Consider the following 13,238-nt stretch of genomic DNA (forward strand, 5'->3'; position numbering starts at 1 on the left):
CAGCTCTGCAGCTCTGGGGAAGTGGCTGAAGTGGGGCCCTGATGATGCCCTGCCCTGGGACAGAGACCTCCTGGGAAGGGGCTGGGGGGTCCCTATCCCCTAAACAACTCCGCAGCACATGGACAGTGTGAGTCCAAAGGGTTTATTGGGGGTTTGAGGATCCCTGACCCCCAGAAGTGGGGATGGGGTGATTTGTAGGGACACATACAGTGGCACTGCAGGCAGCATGGCCACCCTAGCCTTGACTCCAGGGGCTGAGGCTCCCCAGTGCCAGCTCAGCGCTGGTGCTCCCCCTCAGAGCACCTTGCCGGGGTTCATGAGGTTGTGGGGGTCGAGTGCAGCCTTGATGGAGCGCAGGGTGTCCAGGCCCTCCGGGCCCAGCTCTTCCTGCAGCAGTGCCCGCTTGCCCAGTCCCACGCCGTGCTCCCCGGTGCAGGTGCCCCCTGCTGCCAGAGCCCGCCTGTGGGACAGGGAAGGACAGGGGATGGGGACATCTGTCTGTCCAGCCCCGGCCCCCCAGAGCACCCTGGCCCCACCTGCCCAGGCGCTGGGTGAAGGCGTGGATGCGCTGGGCCTCCTCCGGGTCCTGGGAGTTGAAGACGAGGATGCAGTGGAAGTTGCCATCGCCCACGTGTCCCACCATGGGTCCTGCAAGGTCACAGGTCAGGTGGGGTGTGGCGTGGAGCATGGTGACCCCCCATCCCCCTCAGTCCCAGGGGGATGTGGCCCTGCTGACCGGTGAGGCTGGAGGCCTGCAGGTCCTGCTTGGTCTCCACCACCACGTCAGGCAGGCGGGAGATGGGCACACAGACATCCGTGGAGTAGCCCTGGGCCAGGGATGGCAGAGCTGTGGCACTCGGAGCACCATGGGCACTGCTGCCATCATCCGCACCCTCGTGCCTCACCTGGCAGCCGGGGCGCAGGGCCAGCGCAGCGTACCAGGCATTGTGGCGCATGGCCCAGAGCTGCTCGCGCTCCTCCAGCCCCTCCGCCCAGGCCAGGCCGGAGCCACCGTTCTGTCGCACGATCTCCTCTGAAGGTGACCAGGAGCTCTGGGACAGGACCCACGGCACCCCCAGGCACCCAACCCTTACCCAGGACATCCAGTGCCCATCCTGGCCACCCATCCCACATCCTTGGATACTCCCGGTCCCTCTGTCTCTGTCCACCACCCTGTGGCACCCCTAGTCCCCCCTATCCCATGTTCCTGAGCCCTTCAGCAGACCCCCAGAGCACACACCCATCCCTCGCCCTAGTGTCTTCCCAATCCCCATCCCAAGCATATATTGCTGGTCCCCTCTCCCTGGTCCTGGGCACCTATGCCTCTCCTCAGGACATCCCTGATCTCCCATCCCCTATCCATAGGCAGCCATCCATGACTCCAGGCCCCTAGTTCTAGGCTATGGTCACTTGTCCCTCATCCTGATGACCTCAAGGTCTCCAGTCCCCACCCAGCCCTGGGCACCCATCCCTCACCCCAGGACATGCCTGGTCCCACTGTCCCATGTCTTGGACACCCATCACTCACCCCAGTGCTACATCATGGCCCTCCAGCACCATGCTTCACTTCAGAACACCCTGATCCCCCTGTCCCCAGGCACCCATCCCTCATCCCTGGGTGTCCATCATGGCCCCCAGCCCCTGACACCCTCTCCTCCTCCCTATTCCAAGCCATACCTGTCTGCTGCTCCTGCTCAGCCAGGCTACGCCGGGAGCCGTGCAGCTCCAGGAGGAGTGTGGCTGCCACTGGCAGCCCCATCCCACTGAAGCGGCCGCAGGCATCTGCCATCACCTCATCCAGGAACTCTGGGTGGGAGGAGGCAGTGTTGGGCTCCACAGCTGCCACCTGGACCCCACCTCTGGCTGCGGGCACTCACCGATGCGGGCCACGGGCACGGCGGCCTGCAGCACCTGGACGGTGCAAGCCACGGCCGCCCCCACGCTGGGGAAGGAGGCGATGGTGACAGCAGTGGCCTCGGGCAGCGGGTGCAGGCGCAGCGTGGCCTGAGTCAGGAAGCCCAGGGTGCCCTCAGAGCCCACGAAGAGCGAGGTCAGGTCGTAGCCGGCTGCCCGCTTCCTGCACAGAGCTGGTGAGCAGGGACCCACAGGGCACATGGCCAGCCCAGCACAGCCCCCCCGCCTCCCAGCGCCCACCTGGGCTGGCGCCCGGCGCCGGCGGTGTGGAGCAGGCGCCCGTCCGGCAGCACCACGCGCAGGTTGAGCACGTTGGGGCGCATGGTGCCGTAGCGCACGGCGTTGGTGCCCGAGGCACCGGTGGCTGCCATGCCACACAGAGAGGCGTCGGCCCCAGGGTCTGCAAGCAGGGGATGGACAGGGGAGGCAGGTGAGGATGGTGTCCACTCCCACATGGACACCACTGGGACTTCAACAGCAGCAAAACTATGGGCATCCCCAAAAGCAATGGGGCCATTACACTTCCATTCACACGAGCACTCCTCAGAGCACAGCACACCTGTGGACACCACAGCACCCCCGACACGCCCACAATGCCCAGGCCTAAAGGAATACCCAGTACCTCCAGTGCTGCCACCCCCGCCCGAGCCCCGAGCCCACCCCGCCAAGCCCCACGACCCCACGCACTCTCAGGGAGGGCCGCACGGGCAAAGCCCGCCAGAGCCAGGCAGCTCAACACCCACAGCAGAGCCATTGCCACTTGTGAGGACAGACCTGCCAGGCACTTGGTGGCTCTTATATGCACCCTTGGGCACCTCCCTGCTGCCCCTGGCCTTGCCACCGCGACCTTGGGAGATAACGTGGCAGCTGGTATTGTGCCACCGGCATATTGCCAGTACTTGAACCCTCTCACCCCACTCTTTGGTGTCGCAGGCACCTGGACCTCTGGATGAACACTTATCCGCGTGGCAGCCTGGAAGGGCTCTGCAGACCCAGACCTAAGTGAACTCTATGGTCCTTTCAAACTCCACCACTCCATGGCAAAATGTGCAGGCAGCCCAGAAAACCCCACTGTATCTTTGGCTACAGCTGCAGCAGACTGAGCAGCACGTCAAGGCAGGGGATTCTGCTCCTCTACTCCACTATGCTGAGACTATGCATGCAGTGCTGTGTCCAACTCTGGTACCCCAATTATGAAGGACATGGGCGAGCTGGAATGATTCCAAGGACATTTAGGTGCCAGCATTTAGTCCAGGCCAGTGCGGTCCCACAGCCATAGCCAAGGATACTGGCTCCAGGTGTCATGCTCCCAGGCTATTTCCTGGAGAAGTTCCAGCTGCCACGTTATCTCCCAAGGTCGCGGTGGCAAGGCCAGGGGCAGCAGGGAGGTGCCCAAGGGTGCAGATAAGAGCCACCAGGTGCAGGGCAGGTCTGTCCTCACAAGTGGCAATGGCTCTGCTGTGGGTGTTGAGCTGCCTGGCTCTGGCGGGCTTTGCCCGTGCGGCCCTCCCTGAGAGTGCGTGGGGTCGTGGGGCTTGGCGGGGTGGGCTCGGGGCTTGGGCGGGTGGGAATGGTGGGGAGGGGAAAGGGGGCCGGGGTGGCTGGAGCCGCCGTCCCACGGCCGCCTGTGCCCCGCAGGCTGCGGCGTGCCCGCCATCACACCCGTCATCCGCGGCTACAACCGCATTGTCAACGGGGAGGCGGCGGTGGCAGGCTCCTGGCCATGGCAGGTGTCCCTGCAGGTGAGAGCCCGAGGCGGGCCGGGGGCAGGGGTGGGCGCCGTGTGGGGGGCCGGGCACGGAGCTCGCCGGCCCGAGGCGGTGCCGGCGGCCGTGCCGGGTGCTGAGGGCGGCTCTCCCCGCCAGCGCAACAACGGCTTCCACTTCTGCGGCGGGTCCCTGATCAGCGAGAACTGGGTGGTCACCGCTGCCCACTGCGGCGTCAGGTAGGCACCGGCTCTGCTGCCGGCCGGGCCGGGGCTGGGCACGGGCACGGGGTGCCCTGGGAACCCGCTGTCCCCGTGCCGGCGTCCCGTGCTCAGTGCCTGCCTGTGCCCAGGAAAACCGACACCGTGGTGGTGGGCGCCTACGACCAGGACGCACCCGGCCCTGATCAGCAGGAACTGAAAATCGAGAAGGTAGCTCCGGGGCGGGGCCCGTGTGCCTGCGGGATCCCACGGCCAGCACAGGCAGCCTGGGAGCTTATGTGCGGGTCCCCCTTGTCCTGGGGTTTGTGCTCCTGAGGAGCCCCCCCGGTTCCCCTGATCCGGAGGGTCAGGGTTCCCTGGGGTGTCCATGGTGTCCCACATCCCTGCACTGCAATCCCCTGAGGTGTGTCCCTGTTCCCACTCATCCTTCAGGCCCCAGGGGTTCATTTCAGGGTTCAGGCCTCAGGGTCCAATTCATGCCGGCAGGGGACGTGACCTGGGGTGTCCCTGCTCCCCAGTGTCCCAGGGCCTGGGCCCTGCAGCTCAGACACCCTGCCATCACGGCACCCACAGGAGCAGCCTCCGGGGTCCCCATTGGTCCCCAAGGTCCCTAGTGATCCCTGTGGAGTGTCCGGTGCCCGGCACCCTGGCAGGGGGTGCAGGTGCTGAGAGCAGTGCTGCGTGCTTCAGGTGTTCAAGAACCCCAAGTTCAACATGCTGACCATCCACGACGACATCACCCTGATCAAACTGGCCACTCCGGCGCAGCTGTCGGATCGCGTGTCCCCCGTCTGCCTGCCCAAGGCCACTGACGAATTCCAGGGGGGAATGACCTGCGTCACCACTGGCTGGGGGCTCACTGACTCCAGCGGTAACTGTGCTTTCTTGTCCCCATCCCCACTGCAGTGCCCTGCCTCATCCAAATACCCATCCCCATCCTTGTCCGCTGTTCCCTTCCTCATCCATGTGGTCAGTCCCTATCCTCATCTGAATCCTAATGCTCATGGCAATTTCCCATCCAGATCCCCATGCAAATCTGAATCGGAATGCCCATCCCATTCCCGTATCCCCATCTTTGTCCCAGTCCCATTCCTCATCCTCATCACCCATCCCCAAGCCTGAGCCAATCCTGTCCCCATGTCCACAACCATCACGGTCCCGCCCTCCCCGTTCCAGCCCCTTCCCCATTCCCTCTCCGCTGCCGGTGCCGGCGCTGACGCTCCCGTGTCCCGCAGCCTCGCACACGCCGGCGGTGCTGCAGCAGGTGGCTCTGCCCTTGCTCACCAACACCCAGTGCAAGCAGTTCTGGGGCTTCCGCATCCGCGATGTGATGGTCTGTGCCGGCGCCGACGGAGCCTCTTCCTGCATGGTAGGTGTCCCTGGCCCCCGCTGCTCCCGGCAGCCCCAGGCCCCGGCCCGGCGCTCACCCGCTGCCCCGTGCAGGGCGACTCCGGGGGCCCGCTGGTGTGCCAGAAGGACGGCGCCTGGAACCTGGTGGGCATCGTCTCCTGGGGCAGCAGCACCTGTGACACCGAGATGCCCACTGTGTACGCCCGTGTCACCAAGCTTCGCAGCTGGATCGACTCCATCCTGGAGGCCAACGGAGGCCTGTAATAAACTCTGCAATAACCCCCTGAGCACACTGTGTCCTTGTCATCATGCCGGGACGCACGGGAGCGGGGCACGGGGCAGGCGGGTGGCCGGGGGTCCGAGGATGGTCGCATGTGGTGGGCTGGGGTCAGTTCTCTGGGCATGAGGATACCTGTTCAGGAGTGCTGAGCAGCATGGGGACACCTGGCTGGGAACAGGGACAGATGGACAAGGGGGCATGGGGACGCCTGACTGGGAAAAGAGACAGATGGACAGGGGGACTTGGGCACACCTGCTTGGGAATGAGGACAGATGGATAGGGGGACATGGGGACTCCTGTGCCTGAACGGGGAAAGCTGGCTGTGCATGGGAACAGAGGGCATGGGGACCCGTGACTGGGAATGGGGACAGATGGGCAGGGGGACATGGGGACTCGTGTCTGGGAAGGGAGGAGTGTGGGGACATGTGGTCTCCTGTAGGTCATGGACCCCTGACCAGCTGTGGGGATACTCCCGTCGGTATTGTGGGCGCGAGGGGGGTCATGGAGCTGGGGGTGACAGCTCTGGAGGGCCTGGTGATGGCTCCACACCTGAGGAGCCTCTAGGAGTTAGGGTGCCATGGTTCTTATGGTTCTGGATGGGTTGAATTGCCAGGACCAGGAATGCTTGGGGTCATGGGTGACCATCCTCTCTGCCACACCAAACCCCTAGGTCCCATGGTGACCATGGCCCCTGTCAAGGTGCTGTGAGGGACACTCATCTCATACTGGTTTTGGGGTCATGTGGGCCTCAGTGCCCTGCTTTTCCACCCCTCATTTTCCCCCAACGTGCTCTTAGACCAATCCCTTGTGTCCTATTAACCCTCTGTGCACCAGCAGTGTCCAAAGGCTAGGAGATATTTTCGGAGAACAGGATCTCTCCAGCACTGCCACAGGGTCTCTCCCTCACCCCAGCAGGCACACACAGATACCCAGGAGGTAAGGGGTGTTTCTAGGCAAATCTTTATACTGCTGAGGGACTTGGGGCCATGTTTTGGAGGGGGCTGCCACGTGGTAGCTCCGGGAACCAGCGGAAGCTTCCCCTGTGTTCAAAAGGCACCAATTTTGGTTCGCATTTCCGTTACAGCTGGTACTGTAGCACAACCCGAGACATGAGAACGCACAAGTTAGCCCCTTCCTGCCCCAGCAGCTCCCCACCACCCCTAACACTCCTGGGGACCCCTATCCCCAGCCTCCAGCACACAAGGGGATAGTACAACCCATCTCTGTCACACTGTCCCACCATCACAGGGCATGGCTTCCACACCATTAGGACCTCCTGGCCACCGTGGAGTTTCTCCAGAGTGCACCGTAGAGTCCTCCCGAGAGCAGAGCAGCCACAGCATCACAAAGGGCATCTTAAATTGCATCTCAAGTCATCAGGCACATCCTTGACTCATCAGGGACATGGCCCCATGCCCTTCAGCCCAGAACTGGCTGCCGGTTTTGTATGGAGAGAGGACAGTGGGGAAGGAGTGGACACATATCCATCTCCCAGCTTTGCTTCATTACGGACACAGCTCAAACCATTCCTGGCCCCTGGCCACAGGGAGGAGGAAGGGATATGATGGCTGCAGCCCCTCACCTCTATTCCCACAGAGCCCCAGCCCCCCGGTGTGCGTGGGAGTCTCTATGTACATGTCTGCTTACACCGGGCAGAGAGGACTTGCATGGAGGGAAATGCATGTCTTGGGAAGGGTGGGGGCCAGAGAGAGGGGACAGTGGCCCTGAGGCAATCACATGGCTGCCAGCTGGCCCAGCACCATCCTGAACTGCTGCGTGCTGTTGGCGAGGTCCTTGACACGCTCCACCATGTCCTTGGAGGCAGAAGGAGACGGGTAGTGGAGGGCAGCTGCCTTGGTGGTCATCACGATCTCCTTGAGCATCTCACAGAGGAGGTTGCTGTAGTGCATCACCTTGTGCTGGACGTCCTGGGCCTTGGCCTGGCGGGACAGCGTGTCCCCAATAAAGACGAGCTTGTGGGCACTGAGGATGACAAACTTGCTATGGGCCACGAAGATCTTGGGAGGTTGGTTGGTGCTGACAGCAGTGAAGAAGGCATCGACAGCATTGGTGAGCGTGGTGAGGTTGGCCTCGCACTGCTCCAGGTAGAAGAGGAGGAGCTGGCGGTCAGCAGGACACAGAGTCCCACCGCCCCGCGCGGGGCTGTAGTGCTGGGGGGGGCTCCAGTTGGACACGTCGTTGTCGATGGGGCGCGTCACCTCCTGCTCCAGCCGCTCAAACTGCTTCAGCTGTGGGAGAGACAGGCATGGGGCAGGGTGGCCACTGAGCCAGCACCTGCTCCCCTCCATGGAACCACCAGCACAGGTGGCCATGGCCACCAGCCCCAAGGAACACAGTGAGAGACAGCGCCAGCCCCAGGACAGCCATGCTAGGCTCCTCTCCAGGATCAAAGTGCCTACTCCCCTCTTTACTAGCATAGCACTGGTATGGAAGGCAAGGTAGAATGCACCATGAGAATATCCAGGGAAGAGGGCTGTGGTCAGACCAGCAGCAGAGGCTACAATTGAAGCAAGACATGGGGCCCTGTGCATAGAAGCATCCACCTGCCTGCCCCAGTGTCCTCCTTACCTGCTGGTGCTCCAGCTGGTCCTTGCTCTGCCGGATGATGTTGCCTTTCTCCAGCAGCTCCTTCTGGGTCTTCTCAAACTCTTCCTTGCCCTGCAGGGGCAGACATGGAAGGGGTCAGCAACATCAGCCTTGACAGAAAGCCCCCACCTGCCCTGGGACATCCCTGGTCCACAAAGCCCTCAAGTTGGAGGGTAAGAGCAAAACATAGGCAGAAGCAGAGCTGCCTAATCCCCCCCTGTCTCAGAGAGCCACCGTCATAAACACTCCCTGTGGGAAGCAGCCCCCATACCCGTGCCCACCTGGAGATGGACATAGTCATAATCCTCCATCCAGCCACTCTCGCTGTTCTCGTAGGGTCCATCAGGTGACTCCTGGGCCAGCAACTTGGGAGGGGAGGGCAGGGGCCGTGACTGGATGCTGCTGGCCTTGTCGGAGGGGTGAGGGGGCCCATGGCCACCACTCTCCACCGCCGGCTTTGTCCGTTTGAAGAGAAGGGAGGCATTGCCATGTAGGAAGGAAGCCAATTGCTTAGTGTCATCAGGAACACCACGTGAGTGCATGATGAAGTGCTCCAAGTCATCTGTGCCCGGCTTGCTGCTGGCCAGAGCACTGGGGGCCCAGTGGCAAGCGTCCAGCGCTTGGCCGTGCCGTGCCAGGGCCTGGTAGACCTCCTCCATCTTCTGCAGCTGCTTGCTGAGCTTGGTGTAGAGAGAGCGGTCAGAGGCCTGGGCAGCATTGCCCACTGCACCCCGGGCAAACTCCAGCAGGTCCCGGAGGGCCGTCCGGACGCCCTCGGCTGCCCCACGGATGTTGGCAGCATTGGCCTCCATATGCTCGGGGCTGCGCCAGTTGGTGCTGATAAAGGACATGAGGTAGGAGACAGCGCTGCTGACACCACTCTGGAGCTTGGCCAGTGTCTCCATGGCGGCATCCAAGTCCAGGGAGAACTCCTTGCCGGCTCCCTTAGCCGGCTCCTTCACAGGCACCACGTCCAGCGAGGATGTGGAGATGTTGCTGCGGGTGCTGCCTGTGCTGGAAGCCGAGAGGCGCTTGGCATCGGCACCCTTGGCCTCGCGGTCTACTTGTGGTGGGACATCATAGATATACTCGCCCTCTGTGTCCACAGAGCCCTTGCCTGGGGCGTGCAGGTCCCGGGGCACATCATACACCTCCTGGGAGGGGAAGGTGGATCCCCCCAGCTTCTTGAGGCTGGGGGGCACGTCGTAGATCTCGTGGGAGAGTGGAAGCTCAGGAGCACCTTTCCCAGCTGCCGGAGGCACATCGTAGACATCCTCTGGCAAGTAGGGCTCCTGCTGGGCCAGGATCAGGGGGTGGCGGGAGGGGTCGAAGGCTTTCTGCTTGGCAAAGGCGGGTGGCACATCATAGGTCTCTTCCCGTGCTGGGCCATCTGGCACGTCCTTGCTCACTGAGGGGGGGACATCGTACACCTGCAAGGGCAGAACAGTGGCACTGTCAGCATTGCTGGGAGAGGTGGCCTGGGGCAGGTGTGGAGGCACAGGTTGGCTGCCCTGAGCTGCAGGGCACAAAAGTGCCAGCGCTGAGCATCCAAGACAGCACTGGGATGAAGCCATGCACCCCAGGGGTGCCCCTGTCCTTTGGCACAGGAATCAAAAATCCTAGAGCAGCCCAGGTTGGAAGGGATTTTGAAAGATCATCTGGTCCAACCTCATTCCCTGGATGTGAACATCCAGCAACCCATTCCTTGGCATTCTGAAAGCCTCCAGTGCCAGGGACATCACCATAGCTATGGGGAGACTGATTTAGTAAATTATTTTTCTCCCTGTAAAAATCTGTTTGTCATTCTCACACAAAGAAGCTGGGAGCTTCACAGCAGCACTTACAGTTTGGTGCAAGTTCTTCTCCACGCTGGGGGGCACGTCGTAGATCTCTTGCCCCGGGTCCTGCCCATTGGGACCCTTCACTGCCATGGGAGGAGTGTCATAGACCTGGAGGGGGGAGCACAGGATGATGTGTCAGAGATGGTGTGGCCACCCACCTCTTCTCAGGGACCAGCTGGGAATGGTGGAGGTGGTCAGAAGTGGCACTAAGGTCCATAAAATATAGTTTTGGGTGCAATTTAGCCTGGTATGGCTCTCAGGCTGTGACAGATCATCTCCCATTTTTAAGGGCAGAGCCAGAGATTCCCCCCTGACACCCCAAGCAGCCTCACCTCCTGGCTGAACTGGCTCGGGACCCCTCCTCGGACAGGTGGCACGTCATAGATCTCCTGGGAACCTGTGGAGATTAGGTGGCGCGGGAAATCGTACTCAACCTGCTCACCCTTGGGGGAGTCATAGACATACACCTGGCCCACACGGGTGGGCACCAGCACCTGGAAAGAGGGAAAAGACATGATGTGGGCACTACCGAGCATCTCCCACCCTGCATCATTTCCCCAAAACCCAGCAACGGGACTAGAGAGAGGATGGTTGCTGGATTCCCTACTGGATTGCCTGGAGTTAGGGTCTGCCCGGTGCCACGGGAGGGCGCTCCCCGGCCGGGCGTGCGGCGATGCCGGGGACGGGATGATATCACCGGTTATTTATAGCGGGGATAGAGTCTCAGCGAGAGACAAAGCCCGGCCGGCACAGCCGTGGCATGCAGAAAGCAACGGCCGATCCAGGCACGGGCCGGGGTCTGCCAACGCCTGGAGTTCCCTCCCTACGCACAGCTCCGTGCCTGAATGGGTCATTTCATGGTGACACCAGAGCGGAAAACAACCAAACCCAGAGGCTAATGGCACCCTGCCCAACCACTGCCAAGCAGGGCTGAGGCGCTGGGCTGGTTCTTCCTTTTCGGATGTTCCTTGTGCCCTGGCTGTGATTTGGCAGCTCCCTCCCCTCACTGGCTGCTTCCCAGGGGTATGAGTTGGAGTAGCCTTCCCGGAAACCACGATACTGAAAGCACCTCACTCCTCTTCCCTGGGATGACGTGCCAGGGTTAGGGGCAGAGCCAGAAGCAGGCTGGTGTCCAGAATGGAGCCATTAGGTTCCATGCTGGGGACAGCCTGGTGGCTCACCCTTGCCTCACCAGTGTACCTAGCAAGTACTGGCAGGCTGCCTGGCACAGTCGGGAAATGCTGGCACTGCCTGTCTGTTCCTGTGCACGCTCCCAGGAGGAATAAAATCTCACAGCATTGTGCTGGGTACCACAGCTACTTCCACAGCTCCAGAACCTGGCATCCCAAAAGAGCTCTTGGCTCACCAACACTCTGTGCCCATACCAAACACATTGCCATGCCCTGGGTGACACCAGCAGAGCCCACATAAGAGACCACAAGGACCAGAGTGCTGAATGCTGTGCTAGCCCCAAGAGGGGTAACTCACCCCAACTGGGGCACCACAGCCACTGCAGGGACTCTCCCAGTGCACCCACTCCTGCCAGCAGTGTGGGCAAGGATGCCCACACAACCCCAGCAATGGGCACATGGGCTGCCTGCTCCAAGCGTAGCAAGCTGAGAAACCCAAGCTGTGCCACCCACTTGTACCCATGGACCACAGAGCACCCCACAAACACAATACACTCCCAGTCCAGTCTCCCCATCCTACCTTTCCCTGGGGCTTGTGCCCTTCCCAGCTCCTCATGTCCAGTGACGGTGGCACCTGGTAGATTTCTTGAGCCTGACCAGCTGAAGGAGGAACCTGGTAGACATCCTGGGGGGGACTGGCAGAGCCCCCTGGGTACGCCTCTGCTGCCTGGCCCAGGGAGGGGGGAACCTGGTAGATTTCCTGGCCGGGGTTGGGGAAGGTGTGGGGAGGTGCCTGCTTTGGGTAGGTGGAAGGCTGTTTAGCTGGGGCAGGAGGAAACTGTCCGGTGGGTGCAGAGCCCGGGTACAGACCCTGCTGTCCCTTGTTGGGGACTGGCATCAGATAGACATTGTCCCCTTGGGGGGCATAAGCAGGGTGCATGGGGGTGTACTGCGAGGCGGGCGACAGCGGGGTGTAGCCCCCTTGGTGGTGGAAGGGCAGAGCCGGCTGGGGTACAGATGGCTGCGGCGGTGCCTGCCCCTGTGCCGGGGCAGGCGCTTGCTGCTGTGGCTGCTTCTTGTCGTACATCCCCACGAGAATCTTGAGGCGGTTCCCGGGAACGATGCCCTGCCGGCCATGGAGCGAACAGAGCCACCAGCCATCCAGCCCCTGCGTGTTGCGCTCCAGCACCGTCATGATGTCGCCCTTGCGGAAGGAGAGCTCGTCCGGGGACTCGGCCACGTTGTCGTACAGCGCCTTGGCCAGCACGTTCTGGAAGAGAGCCCCGCGCCGGGGCGGTGAGCCGGGCCCCGCCGGCCGGTGGGGCGTCATCCCGGCGGGCGATAGCGGGGCGGCAGCTCAGCACCGGGACCGAGCCCCGCGGACCGGCGGCTTCGCCGCGCAGCTCCCGCCAGCTGGATCTCCCCGTTCCAGCTACCGCGGGATTCCTCGCTGGAGCAAAACCCACCCTTCCCAGAGGTGGTGCTGGGAAGGGGCCGGGCCCTTCCGCCTCCCCGATTTCGGGGGGCCTCCTCTGCCTCTCCCGCCCCTTCCCTCCGCCGACTGGGAGGAAGTGCCGGGGCGGTGAGTCAGCCGCGGCCGTGGCCATCGCACGGCACCCGACGTCGGGCCCGGGCCCCTTCTACCCCGCGGGGTCCCCGAGCCGGGCCTCGGCGGCACCTGCCAGCGCTGCTCGGGGCCGCGGCGGCGGGACAGGTCGCGGCCCGCCCGGGATGGCAGGGCCGGACTCTCGGCTGTCCCGCGGCCCTGTCCGCCGCCCGTGCCGCCCCGCCCGGTGAGGCGGAGGCCTGGGGAGGCCCCTGGCCCCGCTGGGCCCCCCGCGAGCCCGCAGCTCCCTGACCCGCCGGGAGGGAGGGGGGCAGGCAAGGCCTGGCCCTCTCGGAGCGGAGGAGCTCGGCCAAGGTCACGCCAGTGGGATCGGCCGCACAGGAGAGGCCCTGCCCCGGCCGAGCGGTGAGGGGGCTGAGGCCTTCCTCCTCATCCTCCTCCTCCAACAGGGCCCGCCAGCAGCCATTCCCCCGCGCCCTATCTGTCCCCGCACACGCCCCCGTGTCCTCCCCCTTGCCCCCGCTCACCAGGTAGTTCATCTTCCCGCGGGGCCGCTCCGGCCGCAGCGGGCCGGGCGCGGGGCCGGGTGCGGGGCCGAGGGCCGGGCCGGGCCGGGGGCGGC

At 63.2% G+C, this 13,238-nt stretch overlaps 3 protein-coding genes across 4 annotated transcripts; 1 reads left to right on the forward strand and 2 right to left on the reverse strand.

Annotated features, from left to right (window-relative positions):
• Window positions 1-126: 126 nt before the first annotated feature.
• LDHD (lactate dehydrogenase D) lies at window positions 127-2,549 on the reverse strand. The gene is made up of 7 exons (XM_041459043.1): window positions 2,155-2,549; window positions 1,878-2,077; window positions 1,678-1,806; window positions 906-1,033; window positions 737-827; window positions 537-648; window positions 127-460 (listed from the first exon to the last, which is right to left on the reverse strand). Exons 1-7 carry the CDS (start codon window positions 2,367-2,369, stop codon window positions 295-297), a joined length of 1,041 nt encoding a protein of 346 aa, XP_041314977.1. The 5' UTR covers window positions 2,370-2,549; the 3' UTR covers window positions 127-294.
• An 814-nt stretch (window positions 2,550-3,363) lies between these two features.
• On the forward strand, window positions 3,364-5,455 carry LOC121348958 (chymotrypsinogen 2-like). Its single transcript, XM_041458985.1, has 7 exons — window positions 3,364-3,430; window positions 3,553-3,656; window positions 3,780-3,859; window positions 3,973-4,051; window positions 4,532-4,712; window positions 5,077-5,210; window positions 5,285-5,455. The coding sequence occupies exons 1-7, from the start codon at window positions 3,364-3,366 to the stop codon at window positions 5,453-5,455; spliced, it is 816 nt and encodes a 271-aa protein (XP_041314919.1).
• A 960-nt stretch (window positions 5,456-6,415) lies between these two features.
• Window positions 6,416-13,232, reverse strand: BCAR1 (BCAR1 scaffold protein, Cas family member). 2 transcript variants are annotated; one of them, XM_041458720.1, is made up of 7 exons: window positions 13,144-13,232; window positions 11,630-12,319; window positions 10,252-10,413; window positions 9,923-10,027; window positions 8,360-9,508; window positions 8,061-8,150; window positions 6,416-7,720 (listed from the first exon to the last, which is right to left on the reverse strand). In XM_041458720.1, exons 1-7 carry the CDS (start codon window positions 13,153-13,155, stop codon window positions 7,205-7,207), a joined length of 2,724 nt encoding a protein of 907 aa, XP_041314654.1. In that variant the 5' UTR covers window positions 13,156-13,232; the 3' UTR covers window positions 6,416-7,204. The 2 variants fall into 2 exon arrangements, with proteins under 2 accessions (XP_041314654.1, XP_041314653.1); XM_041458719.1 differs by lacking the exon at window positions 13,144-13,232 and having other exon boundaries at window positions 11,630-13,091.
• Window positions 13,233-13,238: the final 6 nt, after the last annotated feature.

This window comes from Pyrgilauda ruficollis, unplaced genomic scaffold, assembly GCF_017590135.1.
Source record: "Pyrgilauda ruficollis isolate IOZ18807 unplaced genomic scaffold, ASM1759013v1 scaffold13, whole genome shotgun sequence".
In the NCBI taxonomy this organism is placed as follows: domain Eukaryota; kingdom Metazoa; phylum Chordata; class Aves; order Passeriformes; family Passeridae; genus Pyrgilauda; species Pyrgilauda ruficollis.